At 37.5% G+C, this 26992-nt stretch overlaps 1 protein-coding gene across 7 annotated transcripts in view; it reads left to right on the top strand.

The window, feature by feature from the left end:
- ANKRD12 (ankyrin repeat domain 12) overlaps window positions 1–26992 on the top strand; it is a 64275-nt gene that overhangs the window by 10651 nt on the left and 26632 nt on the right. For 2 of the 7 annotated variants that reach the window (XM_080579870.1, XM_080579872.1), the window contains exons 2-3: window positions 10656–10793; window positions 17731–17878. In XM_080579870.1, the coding sequence (XP_080435996.1) occupies window positions 10707–10793; window positions 17731–17878 (235 nt within the window). In that variant the 5' untranslated portion in view covers window positions 10656–10706. Of the gene's footprint in view, window positions 1–1767; window positions 2063–5266; window positions 5466–10655; window positions 10794–12601; window positions 12777–16365; window positions 16472–17730; window positions 17879–26992 lie in introns of those variants that run through there. The other 5 variants (XM_080579873.1, XM_080579871.1, XM_080579874.1 and 2 more) reach the window with 5 other exon arrangements.

The following is a 26992-nucleotide window of genomic DNA, read 5'->3' as shown; positions in this document are numbered from 1 at the left end:
AAGGGGGTAAGGCAGTTTTTATGAGGTTGCACAATAGCTGTAGCAAAGCAGTAAAACTGATCTCAGCGTTGCGTGTTGTAGCCGCAGTCACCTCAAGCACTGTGCAAGGCTTAAAGGAAAATTCTACTAACGAAGAATTCCCCGTTTCGGGACCAACAGTGTTTTGTCATATTTTATCGTCAAATGCCACAAAATCTGCCAAATTTGTGACTCACGTCCATGCTGGGTACTGCGTTTGCACTTAATTCCACAACAGACTGTTGCCTTAGGCACCGTTAGTTTGAGAGTATGTGCTAGATCGCGGTGCTCTCGTCATTGCTCTGACACTGGAATCTGCATGGGCTGAACTGTCGTGGTCATGTGTGAAAGAGCTTGTGGGTATTTTCAAAACGAAAACATTCTTCTCGTCTTTCATCTTTAAAAGCCACCATGGGTATCGTTCAGGCACCATGCTTTGTAACATGCTAAACCTGTGTGCTACCTAAAGGCAGTAGGGCTTGTTTGCTGGTTACTGTGAGTATGGTGAGGTGCTGTGGAGCAAAGGGCAAAAAGTGCCTGGTAAATGGTTTTGCTCGTTGTGTTTGGTATTTTAGTGCACGCTACGTACAGGAAGCGATGATGGTAAAATGTGGTCTTAAATAGTGTAAGATGCAAATAGCTTCTTACTTCACCCTCTGTTACCCAAAATGTGTTTTCCTGTAAGCTTGTAAAGGACAGCGTGCTTCTGGCCCATAGCAGGAGGTGGGCTTGCCAGTACAGGTGTACTTGAGTGTATGATTAGGCCATTCTGGCTGGGTATATTTAATGTATTAACAGTTTCTGGAAAAAAAATCTGTTACTATAGACATCTTGTACCAAGCCAGCTTTGACTTAAGCAATTTGGGAGGCTAGATGTTGAGTAACACTGTTCAGCAGTAACATTTGCACAGAACTTTGCACCAAAGACCTAGAGCTACTTTTGCCCAAATGAGGCCTTTAGTAGCCCTTCCATTGTTTCTGTTGCAAATATCAAATAAACTGGTGCAATGATTATAGGATAGCTGTATTTATGTAGTCCTCTGCAATGAAAACCTTGGTACAAAGACTAATATTTCTGTGGTTACAGTCACCATTCACTTAGAAATTACAGAGTGTAATTTTGTCTAATAGCCTAATGAGACTCTTAAGTAGGCTTCTTCTTCAAAGGGACATTTTTTATGGCAGGCTTGCATCTTATCCTGTTGAAGGAGAAAAAGGCTTTGACCATCTTTTGGAAGAATCTTTCATTTTGCTGTAGTGAGCTGTATTACAGAGCGTAATTCAGGGCACCTGTCTGTTTCTTGACAGGTTGATATTGATTTACACCCTCCTTCTGCAAAACTTGCTAATTTTCAGGTGATCAGAGAATAAATATACAAGTTGTGAGAATGTCACAGTATGCCTTTAAGTGGAATTATAACTCTTATCTGGAAGATGTTCTTCCATACACCTTATTTTGGGATCTGAACTTTCTCTACTATGGCAAAGAGATAAGAAGTGTGAGATGTGAGTGGGAGGTGTACCTCCCACTGAAGAAAATGGAATGGGGAGTGGGATAGGAAGAGACAGAAAAGGACAAGTTGTGTGGAACCAGCAGAGCTCTGTCTATGATGCCCCTTCTGGCGCTTTCTTAAAGCAGGCCTGGCGTCTATCTTTTTCCGTATCTTTTCTCCCCGGCCTTCTTCCTGGCTCTGTTCCCAATGCTGTTACTGTCTCTTGACAGTGCTGCCCACATGGTGTTTCTTACAGCATCTGCCTCCTGCTAGCTGTGTTTATTGGTTCTGATGTGAAGTCCACTTCCAATTACCCGATGGAGCCTGCTGGGTTTGAAACACTGAACCATACGTGAGTTCCCTCCATGAGCTCAGAAGTGCGATGGATACCTGGTCCAGTTCTTCTGGTATTGGAAAATATGCTGTGCGCCCTGGGCGACATCCTGTCCTCTGCTTTCATCTTGATGTTCTTCTGAGATGTGAGCAGTGTCGAAGCCTTTGTTTCTCCAAGTGCGTCTATCCAAGCAGTTAGTGGAAAACTGACAACAGTAGTAAGTTTGTCATCCTTTGCAACTGCTTTTAGTTTTAACAGTGCTTGTGGTGGTTTTTGTTGTTTTTTTTTTGTTTTTTTTTTTTTACACAGCCACAAGGATGCCAATGTTTAGGTATTTCAGGCTTGTACTCCACGTTGTGAGGAGGGAAAGATGACTTGGGTTGATCACGGGGTCTTCTGTACCCTCCTCTCCCTGTTTGTCCTCTCAGATTTGTGTCTCTGCTGTTTCCTCATCACAGTTGCATTCCCTCATTTAGCTCATCTGAAGCTTTACTCCTCATCCACAGGCATACTGTGTGGGACATATCAGATCAAAATACAGCGGTTCTTTTCACAGATGTGGTGTTTAACCTTCTGAGCCAGAAAAGCCCAGCTCTGTACTGCTGGACTTTCCTACCTCTTAGTCTGTGTTGAATCTTGCATGTCCAGACCTGAATGGTCCCTTTCCCTCCAGTCCCAACCTCCTGGTCTTGTGCCTCTGATATGTCTCCAACCCTGTACCAAGATATCCCACATAATTCTCTTGCTCCACCTCAAGCCATTCATTTTCTTACTGGACGCTGTAGATGAAAAAGCAGTTACTGATCTCAGATAACACATGCAGTGCAGTCTGACTGGGAGCTGGGTCATTGTATAGCTGAAGCTTGTGTTTGAGTAACTGGCTGTATAGAGGTAATGACTCGTGTAAGAAGAAGGAAAAAAAAGTCAGTGCTGCTACACAACCCATCATGATGTTTCATGTATCATTGGCACTGCTAGCTTTTTTAACCTTTGTTTTGGAAACAGATCACTTCTGAAACTTCTCAAAGTTGTTTGCGTAACAATGCTTTTACTGTAAAAATAAAATCCTTAAGCCATCTGCATTTTCTTGATAAGAAAAGAAAAGGTATGGGGGGAATGAAAAAACGCTACAGAATATTCAACTTAGTTAAATGGATATTAGCAAAACATATTCATTTTCTTAAAACTCTGCTTTTTACACTATCTTCTTTTTAAAATACCCAGTTTTCTGTGGATTTTGATCCTTTGTACTATATCCATTCCTTTTTGCCCACTGCATTAACCTCAGCTGCCTCTGATATTCCCACCAGAACACAGCTAACACTGGGCATGGCAAGGCTGGAGCTGCTGATGTGCTCGTTAGTTAGCTGATGGGCACGTGTGGGCTGGCTTGCTCTGAGCAGAACGTGGACTGCTGGCTTTTGTCTCCCTTGCCCTCAGTTCAGTTGCTCTCAGGCTTCTCTCTCTTCTACTCATCCACCAGCTTTCTTTCTTCCTTTCCATAACAGATGTTCAATATCGTTGAGATCTAGGTCAGACCAGTCATTTCTAAATAGATTTGAAAGAAAAGTTTGGGGTGTGGGAGGAAGGAGATGTCAAAGAGGATATGTACATCAGTGTCTTGGTTTGAATCAGGAATACACCTGTAGAGCGACTGTCCCCATCATCTCTCCTTGCCGCAGTTCAGTTTGCTCTATGGAGTACCTGGAAGCTTGATTCCTCTTGGCTAAAGCTAAAGTGAGATGTGTTCAGGAACGTGCTGGATGTGCTCCAGCCTTTGAAGTGCCTTTAGTACATGGGGCTGCACTAAAACTAGTTTGGAGCAAAACTGCTAAATGTGACTAGTGGAAATTCTGAATTTTTGTTACCAGCTGTTGTACTCCACGGATCTGCTCTCGATATGCTGCACTTCTTGCTAATGTAGATGCAGCCTTAGCTGTCACTTACATAAGTTTAATTTTAGCAAAACATTCTGAAGTACTCCTGTCAAATAATTTATAGCAGAAATGTTGTGCAGTTGATTCACTGTTTCCCAGTCTGAAGTAAATCCCTGTTGGAAGAGAGGGTTTTTTTCTTCTGCAGATAAAAAGATATGGGAAATACTGAAGAATGAAGGTAATTAAAAAGGTTGCTTTATGCTAGCTCCCCTGCGTTTTTAATTGCAAATGCATTCTAGAGCTCAAGGATAAATTCAGTATCCTGGAAATTAACCCATCTGCTCTTAATCTTGCAGAAGTTCAATCTTGTGCTCCACTGCTTTGCTACAATGGCAGTCAGCTAACCTTCAAGATCAGCTCTACATCAGGGCTAGCAAAGAAAACCTTCCCTAAGCATCATTTAACTTCTTGTTGTATGTGTTAGGGCAAAGACATCCTGCGATAATTAAGCAATGCTTAATTTCTTATAGGTTTGCCGTATGGTTGGTTGGCTGGGAGCATGCAAGTGTCAACTGAAACTTTCCCCCGCAAATGGGGGAAAGAAAGAAAAGTGGTCTATAAAGGCCATTTTGTGTGGATTTTTCTTATATGCAGTATGGTACGAAGCTCATACTGAAACTGTCCCTCAGGGAAAAGTGACAGATAATTATAATTATTCTCTGCCAGCCACCGTGTTCCATGAAGCTTGCAAGTGCTTAATATCTTTTAAATCTGACAGCAAAGAGAAGTTTTCAGCAAAACAATCAACAGGTTTGAAAGCCATCAGTGAATCATCCATATGCATCGACTTAATCACATGGGCCTCAGTTTCTCAGGAAACTGGGCTGAAAGCAAGAATTTGTACAAAGGGAGTGACCAATAGTGGCAGCGGCTCTGTTGGAGTACTGTGTAAATTCTTTGTTGTTTTTTTTGTGTGTGTGAAGGCGTGCCCTTTCATTACAGCTAGATGTGAGCAGATACAAATCTAATATAGTAACTTGTAGGTATTAGGGATTTAATGTAACCGTCCTTTTCAGTAGCTAGCTACTTGATTTTTTTTGTTTTTTATTGGTTTATTTAGATTATATTATCCTAGCTTTTTTATATCACTCTTTGTAGATCTGTCAAAATGGTTCTTTGTTACTTTTAATGACAAAATCGTGTTTTTAACTTGCGTTAAGTGAAAAGTGACTGAGAGAAAAGTTTAACACAGTATTTCAAATAATAGGTTATTGACTGATAACAAATGTACAAGAAAGACATCAAAATATAAAGAGCAAGAAGTCAGAGTATTCACTTCTGTTATATGTGGGGAAGTTTCGTTAGCAGGAAGCAGTTTTTATGTTTTACTAAAAGCATGAAATGGATCCATTTGTTAGAGGAAAAGTTGTGCCTGTCTGTCAGATGAAGTGATGAAACTGCCTGTTTTGACAGTGTTGTGACAAAGAATAATTTAAATGTAAAGAGTATAACTTTTAATTTAGGGTTCTGCTGATTTGAAACAGGCCATCAAGACTTCCTGATAAACCAGTAACTGCATTAAGAAACACCCCTGAAGGAAACTCCAAGCAGACACATCGAGGTTTCCCTAGAAGAACCTGCTAATGTTCTACATTTCAGCTGGGAATGGAATGCAAATGTCTCATGCCTGTGTTCAGAACATGAGTTAAAATGGCACTAAACTTGCAGGCAAATGTAAATAAAGTAAGATCGCTTTGTCATCTTAGGATTTTACAGTAGTATCCACTACACGATCATAGGTTGAGTAGTTTGCTTGCATTTCTGGACTGTAGTGCTATGTCATGAAAGAAGAAACTCCATACTTTCACCAAATGTACTTTTTTTTTCTGGAATATTTGGGGTATGTGTTTGAAAAGTGTTTCACCCTTGGATTGTAAAATAGCAACCTGGCATATAAAAAATTTCATGGAAATGTCTGTGTAATAGTTGGAATGAATGGTTCAATAACCTGCTTTAATAATCTAGTATGTGATACTAATTCTTTGTGATCTCCCAGAGCCCTTCTTCTCTCTTCAAATCACGATTAGCTTGGGGTCAAGAACTGAATGAATTCACTTCGGATTTTGATCATGTGGTGAACTAAATGGAAACACCTTTGCTTGCTTTCTTCATTTACTTACATTTGTGTGATTATACAACTTTAAAGTTGCATTTGCAACTACATTATTTGTGATACGTTTATTTAAAAATAAGTTGAGTTTACATTTACTGTGAAAGCATTTCCATCATCCTCTTGCCCTTATATGATCATAGAATTATAGAACGGCCTGTGTAGGAAGGGACATTAAAGATCACCTAGTTCCAACCCCCCTGATATGGGCAGGGATGCCACCCGCTAGATCAGGTTGCTCAGGGCCCCATGTAGCTTGGTCTTGAACACCTCCAGGGATGGGGCATCCATAATCTCTCTGGGCAACCTGTTCCAGTGTCTCACCCCCCTCTGACTGAAGAATTTCCTTCAAACCTCTAATCTATATCTCCCCTCTTTTAGTTTAAAACCATTCCCCCTTGTCCTATCATTATCTACCTGAGTAAAGAGTCCTTTTTATGAGACTCCTTTAAGTATTGATAGGCTGCAGTCAGGTCACCGTGGAGCCTTCTCTTCTCCAGGCTGAACACCCCCAGCTCTCTCAGCCTTTCTTCATAGGAGAGGTGCTCCAGCCCCTTGATCATCTTTGTGGCCCTCCTCTGGATCCGCTCTAACAGCCCCACGTCCTTCTTGTGCTGGGGGCCCCAGACCTGGATGCAGGACTCCAAGTGGGGCCTCACAAGGGCAGAGCAAGGGGTACAATCCCCTCTCTCACCCTGCTGGTCCCTCCTCTGGTGATGCAGCCCAGGACCCAGTTGGCCTTCTGGGCTGCAGGCACACACTGCTGGCTCATATTGATCTTTTTGTCCACCAGAACCCCCAAGTCCTTCTCTGCAGGGCTGCTGTCAGTGAGTTCTTCTCCCAGTCTGTGCAGTCTCTGGGGTTGCCCTGACCCAGGTGCAGCACCTTGCACTTGGACTTGTTGAACCTTGCTAGGTTTATGTGGGCTGACTTCTCAAGCCGGTCCAGGTCCCTTTGGATGTCAGCCCTTCCTTCTGCTGTATTGACTGCACCATTCAGCTTGGTGTTGTCTGTAAACTTGCTGAGGGTGCACTCGATCCCACTGTCTGTGTCGCTGATGAACATATTAAACAGTACCAGTCTGAGGACAGACCCCTGAGGGGCACCACTTGTTGTTGGCCTCCACGTGGACATAGAGCCATTGATCACCACACTCTGGGTATGACCTTCCAGCCAATTCCTTATCTGCTGAATAATCCACCCTTCACATCTGTGTATCTCCAGTTTGGAGACCAGGATGTCGACCAGGATGTCATGTGCAGCTATGTCAAAGGCCTTACAGAAGTCCAGGTAGATGACATCGATTAGTCTTCCTTTTTAAACCGATGCAGTCACTCCATCGTAGAAAGCCACCAGGCTGGTCAGGCACGATTTGCCCTTGGTGAAGCCATGCTGGCTGTCTCAGATCACCTCTTTTTTTTCTCTTATGTATGTATGATACATACAGCTTATCTTTTACTCTGTTTTTTAAAAAGCTAACCGTGTAGCAAGACCTGAAAGGCCCTGTTGGAGGCCGTGCGGCTCGTGAAGGAGAAGCTGGTGTTCACAAAATGCGGGTGAATCCGGTGAGGCAGGAGCCAAGGCCCCACTGCTCGACTTCCCGGAGCTGATGGAGGTGGGCTTCATGCTGCCAGAGCCAGGTGGGGAGAGGGCAGCACTGGAAGAGAAGCACAGCAGCAGCAGAGGTGGTTTTAGGGAGTCAAGCAGCATTGAGAAAGGAGGGAAAGAAAATGACTGAATATGCCATGAGAAATCCTTTGATTGAAATAATGACAGTTTTTGATTAAAATATAGTTCTTACATGTTGTTGATTGGTTTTAAAGTAGTTGTGATCATGATGATATATCCAGATGTTAACAGGAAGAACATACAGGCCAATTTGTTACATTTTCAAAGTAAAGTGATGAATAACAATTTCCGTTTACGAGCATCATTGTTGCTGAAATTATTTTTTTTTTAATATTCACAAAAGCACTTACTGGGGCACAATTCAACTTGGGAATTGTTGCAACTGAAACGTAGGATCAGAGAGGCTAACTGAGCAAAAGTGTATTTGCAGTGTGAGTGGTTTTGTTGTTTTTTTGGGGGGGTTGTTTTTTTTAAACCCACCAAAACAGAAATGTTTGCTGTTACGGTAGTACTGTGTGTATGACGTAATCAGCATGGCATTAGCTGTCTGTGAAGATACTAATTCATTGCTTGTTTTAGCATTAAGAAATGCTTTTTTTTTGTAAAATACAGGAAACTAGTTCTAAAGCACTCTCCATTGCCTTGATAACCTTTTTTTCTTCCTGCAACAACAACAACAAAAAAGAAAGAAAACAAAAAGGCAAATAAACATGCTTCAGTGTCAGTTAAAAATGAATGATTATTTTCCATATCAGTGCTGACACTGATAAATCTTATTGACCCTACTTGAAGTGAGGGAATTCATTACTGTTTCTTGTGTCTTGGGCAAAAGTAGATTATTAGGAATTTCACAATATTGTATTTTTTATATTGATTTAATAGCCAAAACAAGATTCAGGTTATTGTATGTGAAAGTTTCTAATGAAGCTCTTCCTGTTTTTCATAAGCTTGTGGTTAATGTTAAAAGAAAAATACTTCAGTGTAGGGGAGGGGGGAGGGAAGGAGCAGACTTTAGTTTGGCATTTCCTAATTTTCTGACTTTGGGACTGGGCATTTTGAACTTTCCTTCCTCTCTCGTTCTTCTCTTCCTCTTACGGAAGAATAAGGAAGTAAGATGTTACTTTGTAGTGTACAACAGTATTCATCTCAACCAAGTATTTTGTAAGAGAATTTCACATAGGTTTAGGTCTTCTGGAGAGAGAAATTTGTTTGAATCTGAAAGTTTTGGATGTCAGGACTAGCGTGCACTAAAGAGAAAACACCAGTCCGCTGCTCTAGTCTGTTACTTACATGTGTCAAACCAAAACAGTGGCCCTGATCCTATAACAGCAGCAAATTCTCCGCATGGCGATCCCAAAATCTTAACTGTAAAGCAGCAATAGAAACTTCACACCTAAAAGAACACCCAGTTGGGATTTTAAAAAAATAATAATAAAAATTACTACAAGAGTCAGTAAGACTGTGATCCTGTACATGCCTAGCATGACATATCAGCTCAAAAAGACAAATATGACATCACGAGCTTTAAAGTGAAGTCAAATGCAGTTTTTATTTTCACATGACCTTTTCATCTCAGGCACTTTTACAGGTACAAGACAGACGGATGAGTTTAGCAAATGACTTTGGGATTTTTGGTTATGACAGTGTTCTTGCTATAGACCATGTTTTTGGTCTAGATCTCTTGGGTTTTCACCCGGAGCTGGGAATTGGCTTTTGAGTCTCAGCTAAGCCACAGATCTCTTACTGGATTTTGGGATTTACGAGGAGCCTGAGCATATAGTGCCTTAGCAATGTGCTTGACTTCTAACGAGCCGGAGCAGAGTAAATCAACAGGACACCTTTGGAGACTTGAAAATGATTGCTCATGAGCTTCCCCAAGTCAAATGCAAGTTCTTGATATAGACTTCTTTAGATTAACTTTCTAATGTCATCTGTCAGGCTTTCTTTTTTAGTCTTTAGTCTACTCATTCACTGTAGTGAGGTGAGTTTGCTCTGTTTATTCTCATCCCATTTTGGCTTCTGTTCTGACAATTGCGCTAAATGTAGAATATGAAGAGAAATGTTAGCTTTTCTCTATTCCTTGGTTGATACTCGGAATCGATAGCATTTGCAGATTTTCTGTCTAAACTCGTATGTTGTAGTACTTAACGGGTTGTGTAGTAAAAATTCTGGTGCGTTGACAGGATATTTTGGATTTTTAATTTATCATAACTACTTTCTTTGTTGTAAGAACTTTGTAGTTCTTAAAAAGATGATAAATGAATAATGCTAAAAATCACTAGACTGTGTACTGCTGGCAGCGTTGGCAGTGAAGAGCAGCCTTCTGCTATGCTCCTGAAATAAGTTTTTAGGACGACCTTGACTTTTACTGTCAGGTATTAAAAATGTTTCACTTGTCTTGAAGTAGAAAAGTGCAACCAAAAGTAACATGGGAAAATCAAAATTCCATTATATGAAACTGTCGTGACACTTACTCGGTGTGCCCCAGAGATGAAATACCACAGAGTTCTGTGAGTTTTATATACACACATCTGTAGCGATGGCTTATGTGGTTGATTTGCTAGATAGTGGCAATTAAGGCTTCTACTTCCAGGTCTAACCTTTAAAAGATTTTTCTTCTATATATCTCTTTTGTTCCATCAGATGGATAGCACATGACCAAGATTTGACTGCCTTTCTAAAATATTTTAGGTAGACAATATTTCAGTTTCCCTGGCTAGAAAAATAAATTTTTGTTGATAGTGTTGCTGGAAATGGTTTTGTGCATCTTCCCAGTCTTACTACCTATAAAACAAAGTGACATAGTGAACAGCAATGAGATGTCAAATACCTGAAAGCTTTAAGTCTGCCAAAGAGGTAGGTTAGAAGGATGAGGCAGTTCAGCGGGTGACTGTGATTTTCGAATGACACTGTCCCCAGCACTAGCCATGTTTCTGTTTAGCATTTTGGTTTTCACCCCAGGGTGGAAGCTGTAGGTGAGAAGAGTGCTTGAAGTCTGCTATTATTGTCAGTCTACTCTTTGGAGTACAGTTCAGCTCTGCTACCATCTGCAATAAGAATATTTTTCTTGATATGACACTTTAATTTGTATATTTATATAATGTTGTTTTTGCTGTGTTTTGTTTGTTTTTCAGACACACGATGAACCCACTGATACAAGATACAGCTAGCTAAACAGCTATAAAATGCCCAAATTTGCATCTACAAAAACAGTTCAAATAGAAAATTCTGACAGTGATAGCACCATGGTGGAAAAAACAACTGCAAGAAAGGTAATAAAATTATATTTGTGTCCATTTCGTTTTGGTGAAATGAAAAGCATGTTGTATCATGGTTTTTGTTGCTGTAATGGGAAGAAATAAATATGCATCTATATTCTGAAGTCTGAAGTACAGAGGAAAAAAATCTAGTACCATTTTTTACATGCTTTCACACCTAAATTAAATTAGGGAACAGAATTTATGCCTTTTGTTATAGCTTACAACTTAGATCAAAAGGAAGCTGGTATGTTGATTTTTTTAATGTAAGTTAGTGCATAATTTCCATATCTTACATCGTATGAAGTCTTTATACACTCACAAGAGCAAGGATTCATATTTAATTTAATTTTACAGTGTCTTAGCCTCCGTAACAAACACATGAAACGTTTCTGAAGGCCTGTGATGGCACAGACCAATGAGAGTACACAAGTTTCTTAGATTCCATTATAATACAGGAACTTGTTCCCTCTGGGAGTACTTGAAAGCCAAATGCTGCAGAGGGGTTGAGAGTAACTCCAGTACAAGTGAATCCACGTTAAAAACTGTAGTTTTTTTGAGTTTTTTGAATTTTTGATTGCTGGAAAAGTGAGGTCCACTGATACTAAAAGGTGGTCTGTTCATAAATGTGAAGTATCCTATCATTTTATAACTTCTAGAGGCAAGTCATAAATAACACAGTCCTCCATTTTGTCTGTGTGGTACATTTGTAAAATGGACAGCTACAGTTTAGCTATAATGAATAACGATGGGTATAGCTTACAATACAGAATATTATTCTAAGTTGTACATTGCCCTGTGGAGACAGATTCCATTTAGCTAGCTCCCAAGTAAAGTTTAAAGCTGTCTCCTTTAGAAAAGGAGATGGTGTGTTCATACTTAGTATTTTGTTGAAGTCTGTATTTCCTGGAAGACCACTTGTGAAGTGTATGTCCGCTGAGCCATTTAACGCCCATATCCTGCTATCTCTGCAAAAGCTGGGTAAGCTTTTGAAATGCAGATATATTCTGGCAAAAGAGAGCTGCACGAAGGTAGTAGTTGTTATGGATGAAGTTGGTAATTTTTCCAGGAACAGAAAGCTGAACATGGTGTCCTTTATTTAAGCACCAGGTAGGGGAGGTAGAAATATGGCAAATTTTCATTTGATTTAGAAACGATTAAATTAACTTTCTATTTTTAGTAGTTACATGAAACCCTTTCATTGTCACTTTGGTTGTGGTGAAGGTTTGTCCTTAGCTGGTTGCTCTAACCAGCAAACGAGTGTTGTTAAGACTGTACAGTACAGTAATTAGAAACATGGACAAGCATGTTGGGTTGCTCAGTATTTGATTAGTTTTCCCAAGTAATCCAGTCTTCACTGGCATCTTAAAGCCCAGGAGGAGGTGGAAGTTTGACCAAGGACATGGCTATGGAAACGTAATGGTGGACTAATTACATTGATATCAAAAAGTAAATCGACAAACTGCTCGCTTTGTTGCGCTCAGTCTTGTTCACTATCCACCTTGGAATAGCATGTTGTTTGAGACATAATTTTAGACTAACGTAGGATTTGGTTTGGGATTGTATGGAAATAATAAGAACAAATAATGCTGAAAAGCTGAGACCCTAAATAACATTACAGAATTTCATAAGCATTGCAGTTAACCTTCATCCCCCCCCACCCCCTAACAAACCCCATTTGAGAAAAAACTGAATGTATTGATTAAGATAGTAAATAGTCACTTAAGTCACACACACACACAGTTCTTTAACATGAGAACAAGCAATTGTAAGAAGTGTTTAGCTGGCCCTTTAATAATGTGCAGTTTCTCCTCCTGTATTAGGAAGAAAACAGACAAAATATTGCCGAAATATAATCATTTGGATTCAGCCTGGAAAACGACTTGAAATTCAACAGACAACAGGGTAACACTAAAATTTGAGTTAGAAACAAAGTGAATCAAGGGGCAAATCTGTATCGCACAAACGTGGAACTGAAGTGAAGATTGATCAGGCAAAGTAAGATAGCGATAATTTAAGGTGAAGTATCTTTAGAAAGTAGTTGAAATTTCTACAAAGCAGATAAAGATTTTTCTTAATATGTACATATTTGCAACCCTGGATTTAAAAACAATAGTATTTTAAGCATTAGGACTTTTTATGAAAAAGATTAGTTAACCTAATGTAATACTGTAAGGAGGTAATGATGCTGCAGGTATAAAGAATACAACAGTAAAATTTTGTTTTAGTGAAGCATTTTCATGCTGAAGTGTCTTGATTAATCTGGAGACTTTCTGGTCCACACAGTTTTGTCAGTACTTTGTGACTAGCAAGTGACTGTATACTGTGCCACGAAGGATGCCACTGTGGTAGTAGTATGAAAAGACCCTGGGGTCTTCGGCATTCAGATAGTGGCAGTGGTCCTTAATACAAAAAATGCATTCTATTTTTCATGTAGCTTTGTCTTTCTTTTCAAATCTTTTGTAGAATAGTGCAGTCAAACCACTTCTGCATTTTGGCATGTAAACTTGTTCTTACTTCTGTGTCCACTAATACACATTTGTTGGTGCAGAAGTATTTTTGAACTACTCGTAGAGCTTAACTTCTCTGACTAAATGGGCTAAATGGAAGATAGGTAGTTTAATTATAGGTCTTCCTATATTCAACAGTCCTAAAGTTACTGTTGTTACGAGACTTAAACTTTCATATTTGTTGAGTGAACGTTGATATTTACTATGCTGTTCTGACAACCAGTAAGTAGCTATGTGAATTAGCTATATTTCTGAGTTCTTTTGAGAACTTAAGAACATGCATGGAGTAATATTCATGTTAATAAAATGAGTTTCTAGCAAATATGCTTTAGGGTACATGTTTCTATTTTGGTTGCTTGCCCTAGGAACATAAAAATTGATAAGACTGTACGGCAGGTAGATCATTCAGTGTTTGCAATAGATATTTTATAAACATAAGGAAATTTTAACTTACCTGAATGTATATCTTAAATGGCTGAAAGTCTAACAATAAAATGTAGATCTGTGGTCCAAAGGAGAAATGCATTTTTGTTTTGTAAAAAGTAACTCTCTTCTTAGAAGGCTCCAACAATAGTTGTTCCCAAAGCCATTTTAGCACCATGCAGAACATGTTTTAGTATGCAATTATTTTTGATAGGCAGAAAAAAATACTCATTCTACTGAGGTTTAGTACATCTGCTAGATTATAAATTATACGGCACTATGTTGTCTCCTTTTGTGTATTGTCATTGACTGTAGACATACCAGAAAATAGAGCTGGAATGGGATATTAAGAGATTGTCCAGGCTGCCATTTGTTAGCCTCCTGAGACTGCTTCTGTTGAAGAGATTACAAATGTCCTCATTTGTAATACCATACACTGGTATGGGTTTTTTTAGGTAGAAAATTCTTCTTGTTACTACACCTTCCAGTGAGGTGTGCGTTAAATGTTGAGATGTGCAGCTCCGGTTCATGCATTTGCCCCAGAGCACAACAAACTCTTTTGTACACGATTCTTGACAAATCTTCGCCAGACCACTTCTTTGAAGCCTAGACTGGTGGAAATTCCAGTCTCCTTGGGCAGTTGGTTTTGATACTTAACTGTGCTGCCGAGTTAGATGCAAAGTGGAAGGGTAAATTACCTTTACTTGCCTCTTGGTGTAGTCTAAAGCCATTAAATGTTCTATAAGTCTAGTGGACACAGAGAATGTGCAGTGCATTTTGTTTTGGAGCACTTTTTTAGTTTATGGATCTGAACATTATCATGTCTTTATTCACTGTTTTATTCAGTTGGTAGTTACCAGTTTAGATTAATGATCTTCCATAGAAAATCCACAGATGTTCTCAATTACAGGCCCCTGAAGGAAAGATGTCAGCTTCATTTTAGTTTGCTTTTGTGGATCACAGGAAACTAATCCATAGACTTATTCAGGCTGAATTTTGAACCTTGCATGGACCCTGAAAAAGATGGGACCAGGAGCAGGTGAAACAGTGAATGCTCGCTCTTTAAGCTGAAGCATGTGTTCTAACCCACAGGGCTTGCTACCTCCTCTTGCCTTCCTTTACTTGAAGTTGAATCCAGGAGGCTGTTACGAGTTTTCTGAATTTTAATGTGGGATCTTGTGATCGTACAGTGCTTTGAAGAGTCTGAAGAACCTTGTTTTTATCCTGTTCTTTTTCTTTTGTTTTGTATTTAAACTACTATCAAATGAAGACTGCTCTACAAATTCACTAGCGATTATATTTTTAATTTGCTATTGATCTTTGCATCTCCCTCTTGCCCAGTCGGGATACTGCCTGCATATCTAATAGCATCTCTATCAGCATTGTCACTGGAAATACTAAATAGTGTTGGAGCTTTGTACTGACTTCTCAAACAGCCTATTCATTGCATCCTTCAGATTGGAAAGTCAGCCCCCGGTTGTTCATGACATTGTAAGTGGCCCTTTAGCCTATTCGGTGTGCTTTATTACTTGTATGTGGTCACTGCCAAATTTTTATTGGATGCTTACTTGATTTAAAGCTTTATCAAGTACTCTGCTATATACCATTTTAATATATTTTGTTTCTCACGAAGTGGGAAACTTGCTTGCTTTCAAAGCAAGTAAATTTAATACAATGAACATCATCTACAAAGGTGCAAATTTTAGGATACTTTTCACTTGAAAAGGATAAATGTTTATTTCCAGAAGAACTAAGGAACAAAATACTCGTTCTAAGGTGTGTCTTGTAGTTTCTGTGTATTGTGTGCAGCCTGTTCTTTCACTTTTATTGTATTTTTATTTATCTGAAAGTATACATTTTGAACAGTCTCTCCATCTAAGTAGATGATCATACAAATTAATATTCAGCGATTAACAAAAAAAACTAGTGTGACAATCAAATTCAACATAACGCATATACACAGGAATAAACGTGAAGCTATCAAATTATTTAAGCAGCTTGTGCATCTTTGAGCACATACTAATTAGTTTTAAAACTGATCAGTTCTTTTAAGGATTTCCAGTTGGAAAGGCTTGCCTTTTTTCTACAAAACAAAGTTAAACCAGTTATTTGAGTGTTTCTTGTTTACAAATCTTAATCGATCCTTTCTTTTGCATAGTAACTAATGTAAGATAATATTCTAAAGAAAGCAATAAAAATTTAATACCATTCTATCATGTTGTGGGAGATTCTTATAGGTATGTATGAGAAATAATTGTATTAAGCTGTTTGGGACAAGGAAAGAATGCTCCTGGTGAGACTGGGCAGAAGTGGAAGACTTTAGTAGAAGAGCTCAGAATGGACTTAATGTAGTTTGGGTCTGTCCTTGTCAATGGATTTGTGTGTTTGTAGGTGTTAATGATCAGTTCTGTTAGATTGTTTAGCTTCCTTTAAAAGTAATAGTGTTCACATTTTACCTACCAAGAGCTTAGGGGAATCTTAGGGTTTTTAGATTTTCTTCTAGCATTTAAGGAAAAAGGTCTGGGGAGGTGTTTGCTTTCTTTGGGGTTTTGGAGAGGGTTGGTTTTGGTATGTGGGTTCTATTTTGTGTTTTGGCTTGTTTTGGTTTGGGGGGAGAGATGGGTAAGGGGTGTATTTTTTGCTTTTTTTTCCAGGTTTCCAAACTTGGACTGACTATAGGTTTCTCTGGGGGCATCAGCCCGCTACTTCAGGAATTCTCCTTAAATAGACTGATTCCTACCCTTCTTTGTGATTTCCCTGGTACGGACATCTGTTGTCTGAACCACGTAGGGGGGATGTTTATGGGTTCTCTTTCTAATCATTCCTGCGTATCCTCTAGCCAGCAGTTTGAACTCAGAGCATCAGATGATATAATCAAACTACTCTTCTTACCTGCCTATGTTTTAAAATAAAGGATGAGTGCTCTTAAGTGCCTTTGCTTGGAGTTGCTTTCTTGTTTCCTCTGATCAAAATAAATCTTTTAACTTCGTGCTTCAAAAGCACAAAGGAGCAGCCTTTTGTTTTGCGTTGATTGGCAAGTAAGTGTATGTTCCTCTTCTACCTTTAGAAAATGAATCTACTAGTGTTTTCACTCAATCATCTGTTGAATAATGTAGAGCTGTGGAGTTGGGGTAACTGAATAATGTACCTCTACAGCACATAATGAAGAGAAAATGCTGTTTCTCTGCATCGGCTCTCGATTGGTATGCAAAAATGTTGGGCTTTGCAGAGGGTTCTCTTAAGCATTCGTCTTACTAACTTGCTGTCTTTTCCATACTTCAACCTCCTAGATTATCAAATAATCGAGCATAAGTTATTGTGTCCATCCTGTTTTTCTCTGTTTATTGTAAAATGTTTTATAAGCAAAAAAGTACCAGACTTATGCATCTAAAAATTCCAAATTGTTTATACCTATTCTTTAAAAGAATTTGATACCAGTTAAATAAAATTTCTTTATAGATTTTCTACATTCTTGGAAAATTTTGCTTTAGAAGATGATGCACTACACTATTATCCCTGTTGAAATGGAAGGGAAGCTCTCTATATGGGTGGATTTGGGGATGGGGAGGAGGCAGGGGAAGGTTCTTAGGGGTTTTTGTTATTGTGTTATTGTTCAGTCTGAATTGCAGTGTGGGCTTTTAATGTACTGTTGATGTGATTATTATGCTATAGTCAGGGAAACAAATTGGCATGGTCATTAAAAATTCTAAGACTTAGCAAACTCTTGTCCAGTTGGTATTGTTCCTCTGATTATTAATCAGGGCTCTGGTAGTGAACAGCAATTCTACGGTGATGTACCTGGAAGCAGATATAATACAGAGGATTCTCACTTTAAAAGGAAGGAAATGCTATTGATTATTTTCAGTAAGGTTACTTTAAAAGGTTTTGAATGAGCTACTGTGTAATGATACAAATACTCGCACATACACTCTCACATAGCAGTCTTTTCAGTCTGTATACATTATGAGACTATCCTGCTTTATGCAAAAATTACTTAGTATACTTTTTATTTATATTAGAGCAAGGACAAGATTGCATCCTACAGCAAAACTCCAAAAGTGGATAGGAGTGATGTGGGGAAGGAGATGAAAGAAAAGTCTTCCATGAAACGTAAACTTCCTTTTACTATTAGTCCATCCAGAAATGAAGATCGCAATTCAGACACAGGTAGAACCTTTTTATTTCCTTAACTAATTATTTGTTGGTAAAATACATCCTACTTTAATTAATTGTATATTATGTTTTTACATTGATTTTTTCCTCTAAAAAGGATACTAAGTATAAACGTTGCTTGCTTGCTTCTGATTGTTGCATCTCTGTCTGATAGGCTTTCATCCTATCAGATGTTACCAAAAGCTAGCATGCCATTGTAGTTTATCTACATCTTCCAGTTCTTTCCTAACCTCATTCTTTTGCTTCCATTTTAGTCATAAGTCTTTATTTTCATGGTCATCTCTAGAGGTCCATTTGCTTAAGCAAGTAAACTGATATATGTAAGCGCCTTGATTTGTGGCACAGATCTTAGGCTTTCTTAGGCTGTCGGTGGGGGGGGGAAGATGGGGATTGCTCTGTCCTATATATAAAGAAGTTGCTACGGTTATGGAACTAACTGAACTAGCTATGGAGAACAAACTTCTTTTACTTTGAGCTCCTTTGATCTGCTCAGGATGCCTTTTCTGCACAGGCTGGTAGTTTTTCCTGACTTAAGCATGTGCTGTTACAACTGATTTGAAGACTTCAAAATATCATTCTTAACATGGCTCTTTTTGAATCAAGATGGAGGAATCTAAATGTGATTCCAAGAGTACAATTAACCAAATTAGGTATATGCAGTAGTCCAGTAATAGTTACGTTGCCAGCAAGACAGTATCCAAGCCATCTGGATGGTCACCAGAAGATCTGCTCCCCAGATTTCTCACCGGTTCAGTCCTACATTTTCTTATATAGTACTTACCATAATTTTTTTCAGAGAAGTTAATTTGTTAACATACTTGTATTTAATTCTAGTTATGTATGTAAGTACATACTTTTTGTCCAGGATTGATTTATTGCAGACAATTTGATTCTTGGATGTTACAAACATATTTTTGTTTAAGTAAAGAGAACGTGGTATAAAATCCAAATTTGAAATAGTTGCATTGCAAAACAGGACTTTTGGATTTAAAGCTCGGTTTTCAGTGTGTTTACAGAATTCTACAGTCATACGCTATACATAATACCACTTGATTCTGAAAAGACCATGCATAAGTTATATGTACGCTCCCAGCGTTTGCTTTGTTGAATTTATTGTTTGGTGTTATACCATAACTGTTTTTTGTAGTGGAATTAAATGTATTTAGAAATAGTCTTTAGCACTTACCTAATGTTTTCTGTGTTGAAAATCGTTTGTCATTTTTCACCATCCCCATCAACTTTAATTCATTGTCACAACATCTTGTAAGGTAATGTAAAATTCTGCATTTCTCTTGCTCTAGCATCTATTGTCACAGTTGCCACAAACAAGGTGGATTACTCTAGCTGTCTAGACAAGCACAGACAGTGCAGTGCATACACAACAAAATCTTTTTGTTGTAAGTTGTAGCAGAGGGATGATGGAAACAGTTCAAGTAGAGGCAAGAAATACTTTACAGAAAATAGAAGGCACATAACTCTTAATTATTGTGTAGCAAACATTAGTGCTTGTTGTCTGATTCATTGTTGACGTGTTGCAAACTTCTGTGTGCGTTACTGCTGAGGAAGGAAGGCAAGATAACTATCCTGTTTCACAGATGAGGAACTTGGTACCTAGGCTTTCCAAAGGCCATAGAGGCTGGGTCAAAACCAAATAAAAAACAACAAAGAACAGTTCTTGTTGTGCTGATTCTGTACCTAACCAACTGGATTAGACCAGTGAGCATTAACCACTTACATTGCTGCCAAGCTACTGAACTGTTACCTCTGACAGAAGTGTCTCCTTGCCAGCTAAGTACAGAGAATGGCAAATATTATTTAGGAAGGAAGAAAGTAAGTTTTTGGAGATGACAGAGTAACCAGACACAGAAGCAAGAAGAGGTGATGAAATGCTTCTTGGTATCTAGTAGTACTGGGGTGGGGTGGGAAATTCTCTTCAGTTTTCTTCTGGTGCATGCTGAAAATGTGTAGAAGTAGTCTAGGGAAGATGATCAGAGGTTGTGTACACAATTCATAAGAAAAGTTCAGAAAAATCGTGGAACTACTGCATTCTTCACCCTGTCCATTATAGTTCCAGGATGTATTTTATCCTTTCCTTGTTTTACTTTTAATTGACTTCAATATATTTTTTCAGAGTTAAGTATAATAAAAATGTTCTCACTAGTTTGCTAAATAGTTTATCTGTAATCGATAAAATACCATTGAGTTTGCTTTCCAAATGTTTTTGAAGACTTGGCATCTTCTAAAAATGTCTCTGGGTGAACAAAAATCAAGGAGTGCCATGAAAAGTAAATCTAGGGTAAAAGTTCTAATTTAATGAACAACTGTTCATAATAAATGGTTTATCTCCAAGATACATGATAGGGTTGCTAGCTGATGATAGAAACCCCATGATAATGGGGTTCCATCCTATTTAGGAAGGTAAATGAGTTACTGGAAAAATGGGAATATCTTATTTTTAGAGCACTACTTTGTTGGACTTGTCTCAGTTCTACTTCTAGAATATCCATACATAAACTAAGATTTTGTCTTTTTTTTCTTTATTTTTTTTAATCACCTTTATTTGACATACTAATTTTTATCCAGTTTCTCTCCTTTGGATTGAAATACTGCCTCCTGTGTCATGTTTTCTCTCACCAGCTTCAGCTTCTCTCCCTACCCCTAAATTCCACCTGTTGCTTCCTCTTCCTGGTATTTTTGGTTTGTTGTGGTATGGTTTTTGGTTTTGTGTTTGGTGTTTTGTTGGTTTTTTTTGATTCAGGTATTGTCAAGAAACAAGTGATAATAAACATGGACATCCAAAAGGATGTTGACTTCATTTGGAAATGTATTTTAAAAAATTAATTCCTGCTAAACTGTGTATAAAGTAAATGTTACGTCCAGTCAGTTTTGGGAAGTCTGAAAACAAACTGCATTTGTAGTGTCCTGTAAGAGTCTAGAACAATACTTAGTCCTGCTGTTTATTTAGATTTGCATTTAAATTAATTTTATTAGCTTTTGCCTAAGAATCTGGTGCATTAAATTAATGAAAAATATTTTCATATCTAGCTTGTAGGTTCCTTTCTTAATAATTTCATACTGGCTAGGACCAAATCCTGTTGACTAAGTGTTGGCATGCAATGCCAGCTGAGATGCCTGTGGTAGCTAAATCTGCACAGAGATGACTTATAACATGAGCTGTGGGAGATCTGTTATGGGACAGCTACAGCACCTGGAATGGCACTTCATGCCAAATTTTAATCAACAGAATCCTATTCTTACTTTCTTTTATTGTGCAGGTGTGTGTCTATTATATTGCTATTATTTGTTTGAGCAGATCTGTCTTGCGTGTGCTGTCCTTGTTTGAATGCTTATCCTAAGCTGAAGTCTCTGTTACAACATCCCCATTCTGTGATCAAGAGCAACCACAAAAAGCTAATGCTATGTATTTGTGTGTGTGTGTCAAATTTCATTGCAGTGTAGCTTTAACCTTTATTGAAGTTAATTTCCCATAACCTTATGGAGAATTTTACGTAAAAGCTTTGCGTAAGACTGGTGGAATTGATGGTGGAAGAAGAAACATTTTTCATAACTTTTTTTTTAAATAAGTTCTCTGATTTGAAGTTTTCCAATCCAAAATCACCATTTGCATGAAAGACCACTTATTTAGAGTACTTAAATAGCGTTATTATGGTTTAGTGGAGGTGTTAGGTCAGAGGTTGGACTGGGTGGTCTTGGAGGTCTCTTCCAACCTAGATGATTCTGTGATTCTGTTATTTAAATGAGAACACAACAGGCAATTGCTGCGACTTTAAAGGACAAGTTTGCTTGCTCCACCTTATTAATCTGAAGAAACAAATTTGTGTTTCTCTATATAATCAAATGTAACTGCAGATTGGAAAAATCTTTTCATTGTGAAGTATAGGCATTTTAAGCATAGGCATTTTTTTAATCGTTACGTAGTTGATTATTCACAAAGAAGAGTAAGAGTTAGAATTACACAGCAATTTATCACTTTCCTTGGAAATAATGTCCTCCAGATTTTCTGTTTGTAGTAATATCTTGGTTTTGTTTTCATACCTCAACAATAACTGCCTTTAACGTAGTCCAAGCATAGCATAGCCATTTCTTCTAGCATTTAATAGATAACCAGAGAAAACTGTTCCATGTGTACCTCATCCTAACACAGTGCGTATACGTGTGCTTCCTGCAGACAGGTTAGTGGGGCTGCTAAAAGGACTGTTTGGACAACTGTGGTACTACTTGCTGGATTTCAGCTGTTCATCTGTTACAAGTTTCTTTACCTATTGTATGAGCCAGAGACAGGAAAGTAGATGTGTTTGTGTGCATGTGTATATAAGTTTAAGTAAATATCTGCCATTAACTTAATTAATTAAGCATCACGACAATACCTTAATTTCTCTAAAGTGTACAGTACACTGCGAGTTCCCTGCATCACGTTCTAGTCTTTCTCTTTAACTGAGTGTAGGAAGCAGCAGTCAATCATGATGTGTTTCTCTTTAAAATAACTTGTCAGATCATCACGATCACACGAATCTGAGTTACTCTTGTTCTTTTAACTTCATCTGCAGATTTGATCACCATGACCTGTCTTCTACTGTTGCCAGTAATAAGAATATTAGTCTCTTGGTCTATATCCCTTAATGATTTAGCTTCTGTAGACACATTTATTTTATGTCAAGCAGCTTATATTTTAGCTTCATATGGTCCTATTTCTTAGTGCAGTTATTCCTTATAATTTGCGCTGACAGGAGTTTGATGTGAAAGTAGAATTAAAACAAGCCCTGAAGTTGGCATTTGCTCTTTTTGCTTTATTTCCTTTATCCACCAAAGTGGTTATTTACAAAATGGTATACTCTGTTAGCTTGGCATGACTTGTTTTGAGAAATCCATGTGCTATTTTATTTACTATCTTATTTTTCTAAACCACTTAGAAATAAGTTGATCCATTGTTTGTAACTCATCCAAATCCAAAACTACAGGTACATTTTCAGTTGTCTTGGGACATTATCTGTAATGCGTACATTCTCCTAAAATAGTTGCTGATGATGTTTTTGCTGCCAGTATGTTTTAGAAGTGTGAGTGAATTTCATGAATTTATACCCCCCAAAAAGTGCTTAAATGCACTTATAGCACTGTTTCACATAACTTGACTATTTTAAAACTTTTTCTTAAGTGTTATGTGGAAAACTTACATTGCAAAAGGAAAATATTACAAGGAATGTTGTCCAGATAGACTTAGTTGCATATTATGAAGGCTATTTAATAAAGATAATCAAACATGGATTCATTTGAAGAGTTTGGATTTTAGTTAATAACACATAAGAAATTCCCTGATGTCCTAACTGCTGAAGAATATCAAAAAGTGACAAGAAAGTGAATATGAAAGAAGATATTGGCACTTCATAGACATTGAAAACAGAAAATATTCAAAACTAAAAAAAAACCCCACACTTTAAAAAAATGGACTTCAACAGTCAATTTTATAAGTGAAATTTTTTATGACCTTAATTTCTTAAACTGATATTATCTCTATATTAAGGAAGTTATTACTGTTCAAATTGTATGGACATCAAGAACATGGCTGTGAAAAGTTTTTGTTTAACACGAGATAAAGAATAATTAAATAGTCAAGGCTTTAGATTGTTAAGTTAGTCTTTTTCCTGCTAAATGAAGTATAGTGTGATGATAGTCTTGGAACAGTGAAAACAAATAATCTATTGCACAATAAACACAATGGGAGTTCCCGATCATTTATAAGATTTTTCTGTGGCTTCATATAACGTCTTTATCAGCATTTGTAGAGTTGTTTTTCTTGGATCAAAAAAGTAGTCTTTTTTTTTTTTTTTTTTTAATCCTCTAGTTTTAAATCTAGAGCATATGCATGAGAACTGGAGTTGGGGAGAAATTACTAGCTTCTTCCAGGATGTACTCCAGTAAATGGATTATTAGGTATACCTGCTGTAGTCCCAAGACACCTTTTTTTGCTTTGTTGTTGATCGTACTCATTTTATATATAGAACTGTTCAGAGTTTCTGAAAATCCATTTGTAGTCTAACATCAACTTGGTGAGAGCTATCGGTAAGATCTAGAAATGCTTTGTAAACACTATTGCACCAGTGAAAAGCTTTGGAATATTGGGTAGGACTTTGGTGTTGTTTCACAACACTAAACATGATACATGATTAAATTTCACTCATATGCTTAATAGGTATTTCTAATAAAATGATTTTTAAAAAAATAAAAGCATAAAGATACCTGGAAAAATATACCTAATTGTAAACAAACAAACAAAACCCACACTATCATTTGGATGTATTGTTTTCCCAAGCTGAATATAGTAATAAAATTGTTATGAATGATTCAGAATGCAAATGAATGTGTGTTTGTTTTGTTTGTTTGTGTTTTGTTTGTTTTTTCTGAAAAAGAATCATAAGTGGTAAATAGCATAAGCTAAGAAACCAGTAAATCATGCCACACGAACTGAAATATGTTGTTTTGTTGAAAATACTAAATTAGTCGATGAAGGCTACAGAGTATGCTCTCCTCGGAGAGAGAACAGCATAATCGCAGTGAAAAGTTGAAAGTACAATTTCATTGTAGGTTTTCTTTAAGTTTTCCTTTCTACAGACTTCTAAAGACTTTCTACAAACAGGGGAGCAGGCTTGATTTAGATATCGTATGTGTTTTTGGATGTTCAGAAGTGTGAGATGCATGCAGTTCAGAAAAATCTCAACAATTACATATGTAAAAGGGATCTCCTTGTTTCCTTTTTAAACATGGATAAATTTGTAGGTTTTATATATACGTCTGCTCCTTTCCATTCTTAAAATAATCTTACTTATAATTGTTTAGTCTGTAAAAGCGTATATTTCTTACTTGGTCAGTATGGGATTGAAAACATGCACTGTTTACGTGGCACTACTGGAGCCTTTGCATGTAATCAAACCTAGAAGATGAGATTTAGAGAGGGCTAGGAAGGCAGAAAATGAGTTAAGAGGAAATGAATGAAACAAGGAGGGGCCCAGAGAGAGGGCTGGGAACAAGTAGAGAATATCAAAAGAGAAAAAAGGTCAGTTTGGGGATTAATGAAATGTGGAATGGAACATGCTTAGGAACCTCAGTGGGACTTAAGCTTCTTACTTGTAATTTTTATTAATTTTTGCTTCTCTGCAGAAAGTTTGCAGCGAAGTGAAGTTTGCCTCAGTGGAGTCTTTTGAGATTTTCATCTTTTGCAGATAGCAGACTTTTAATGAAGCTTTTATCTTACAGGTGCTTTGAGGTTGAGATGTAGGAAAGGAAACCGGAAGATCAATATAATCACAGGGACAGTGATGAAATAAAATCCATCTCATCCCCTCCAACTGTACCTTAACTGCACTTTCCATGTTTTTTAATATGTCCCCCAATATTAACTAAAACTGGATGAACAGTGCCTTATCAGATGATAATTGATTACAGTAAGGGTAAGATGCAAGAAGGTGCTACGCAAAGAACTAAAGTCATCAGTGTGGCAACCAAGCTTATTTTACTAACTACCAATCCCTGACCAAGTTTTAGCATTTTCATAGAGTCAAACCCAGTTCATCAGTCCAACATTTTTTTCCCCTTTCTCTTATTACGTATTCTTGATTGTAATTTTTAGATCTCAAGCAACAACATAAAACAGAGTTTATGGCTTAGCACATCATCCAGTCACAGAGGAGAGAGCAGCCAATAGATGTCCTTCCTCCTTGAATCCTTCCCTTATCTCTGTGCTCAGTAGTCTAGTCTGGAGGGTGAATTGGGGTTCCCCATGGCTGTAGGGTGCAGAGTAATGTCTGACTGTTTCAAGGTATGTCAGGAACGTGGAAGGCGGGGAATCTACCAAAAGGAGAGAGTGCAGCAGAATGAACAGGAGAAGCTCATAATGACCCTGGGCTTCTAGGGAAGGGAACCAAGGGATATGTAGTATTTGCTTAGAATTTTGAGATATTCTTTCTGTTGAGTCTATTTTAGAATACTCTACAGGCTGTTCCTTTCTGATATTATCAATTAGATTTTTTTTTTTTTTTTTTTTACTGCTTTCAAAAATTTTAATTCCAAATAACCAAGTATGTTTACTTTCAAGCAGTAACCTTAGGGGCTGAAGAAAAAGGTAGACATTACATATCTAGCATGTAATATTAAGCTCCTTATGCAATAGAAAATGCTAAATTTGACAAGAACTTTCTCAGACAAAAAAAAGACCAATTTTCTGGAAAGGCGAGATAATTACAGGAAGTGAATGGTCTTCACTGTACATAACTGCAAACTATTACATCTCCAGAAAATACAGTTACAAGGTAGGGAGGTATATGGAAAACAGTAGTAGCAAAAGAAATATGATGCATTGGAAGTTTATACTTGTCTGATACTGAGATCATTAAAGATTGGTCCAGTCAAAAGCAATTTAGTCACTATATCACAAATCAGTTATTTTCTGCTATAATTCAAGGTAAATGCTTGTGTTTGGTTTAGGAAATATTGGTACAGAAAAAATGAAGGAAGAATGTTTGAAAAGGATGGACGATATAGATCAAACAAAGTTTCCAAGTTACACAAATATTTGTTTTGAAAGTTTTTAATATATTAAAAAGTTATCTGATTTCAGAGCGCATTTAACTGATCTTGAGATCTGTGAGAATTTTAAGTACTGAGATAGCTTTAGAAATTACCTGTTTATTCAGATATATAATTTTAGCTCCTGGCTCCAAATTTGGACGTGGAGTATCAAATATCTTCATTAAATATTGATAAAAGAAATTATATATGTAAAATATATTAAATAGGTCTAAGTTTTGGAAGGGTATGAATTTTGAAGAAGAAATTGCTTTTAAGGTGAAGTAACAGAATAAGAGAAGAGCTCTTGTATTCGATTATCTAACAAACATCAGTATTAACAAGTCTTTTCCTAATTTTTAACATGAGGTCTTGAGAGAAGAGTCTCAAATTTGTATTAGAGGCTGAAAGGAACTAGCTGATCTTAAAACATTTTTTAAGGATCTAACTTGTTTCTTCAAGGTTTGAAATTGTGAGTCTTACTGCAATGTGAAACAGGTTTTCTATCTTTCAGAATTTTTAGTGCTCCTT

Source organism: Anser brachyrhynchus (assembly GCF_964034855.1).
Source record: "Anser brachyrhynchus genome assembly, chromosome: 2".
Lineage (NCBI taxonomy): Eukaryota > Metazoa > Chordata > Aves > Anseriformes > Anatidae > Anser > Anser brachyrhynchus.
Note: the sequence above shows the minus strand (reverse complement) of the source record. Positions and strands in the feature narration are given on the sequence as shown.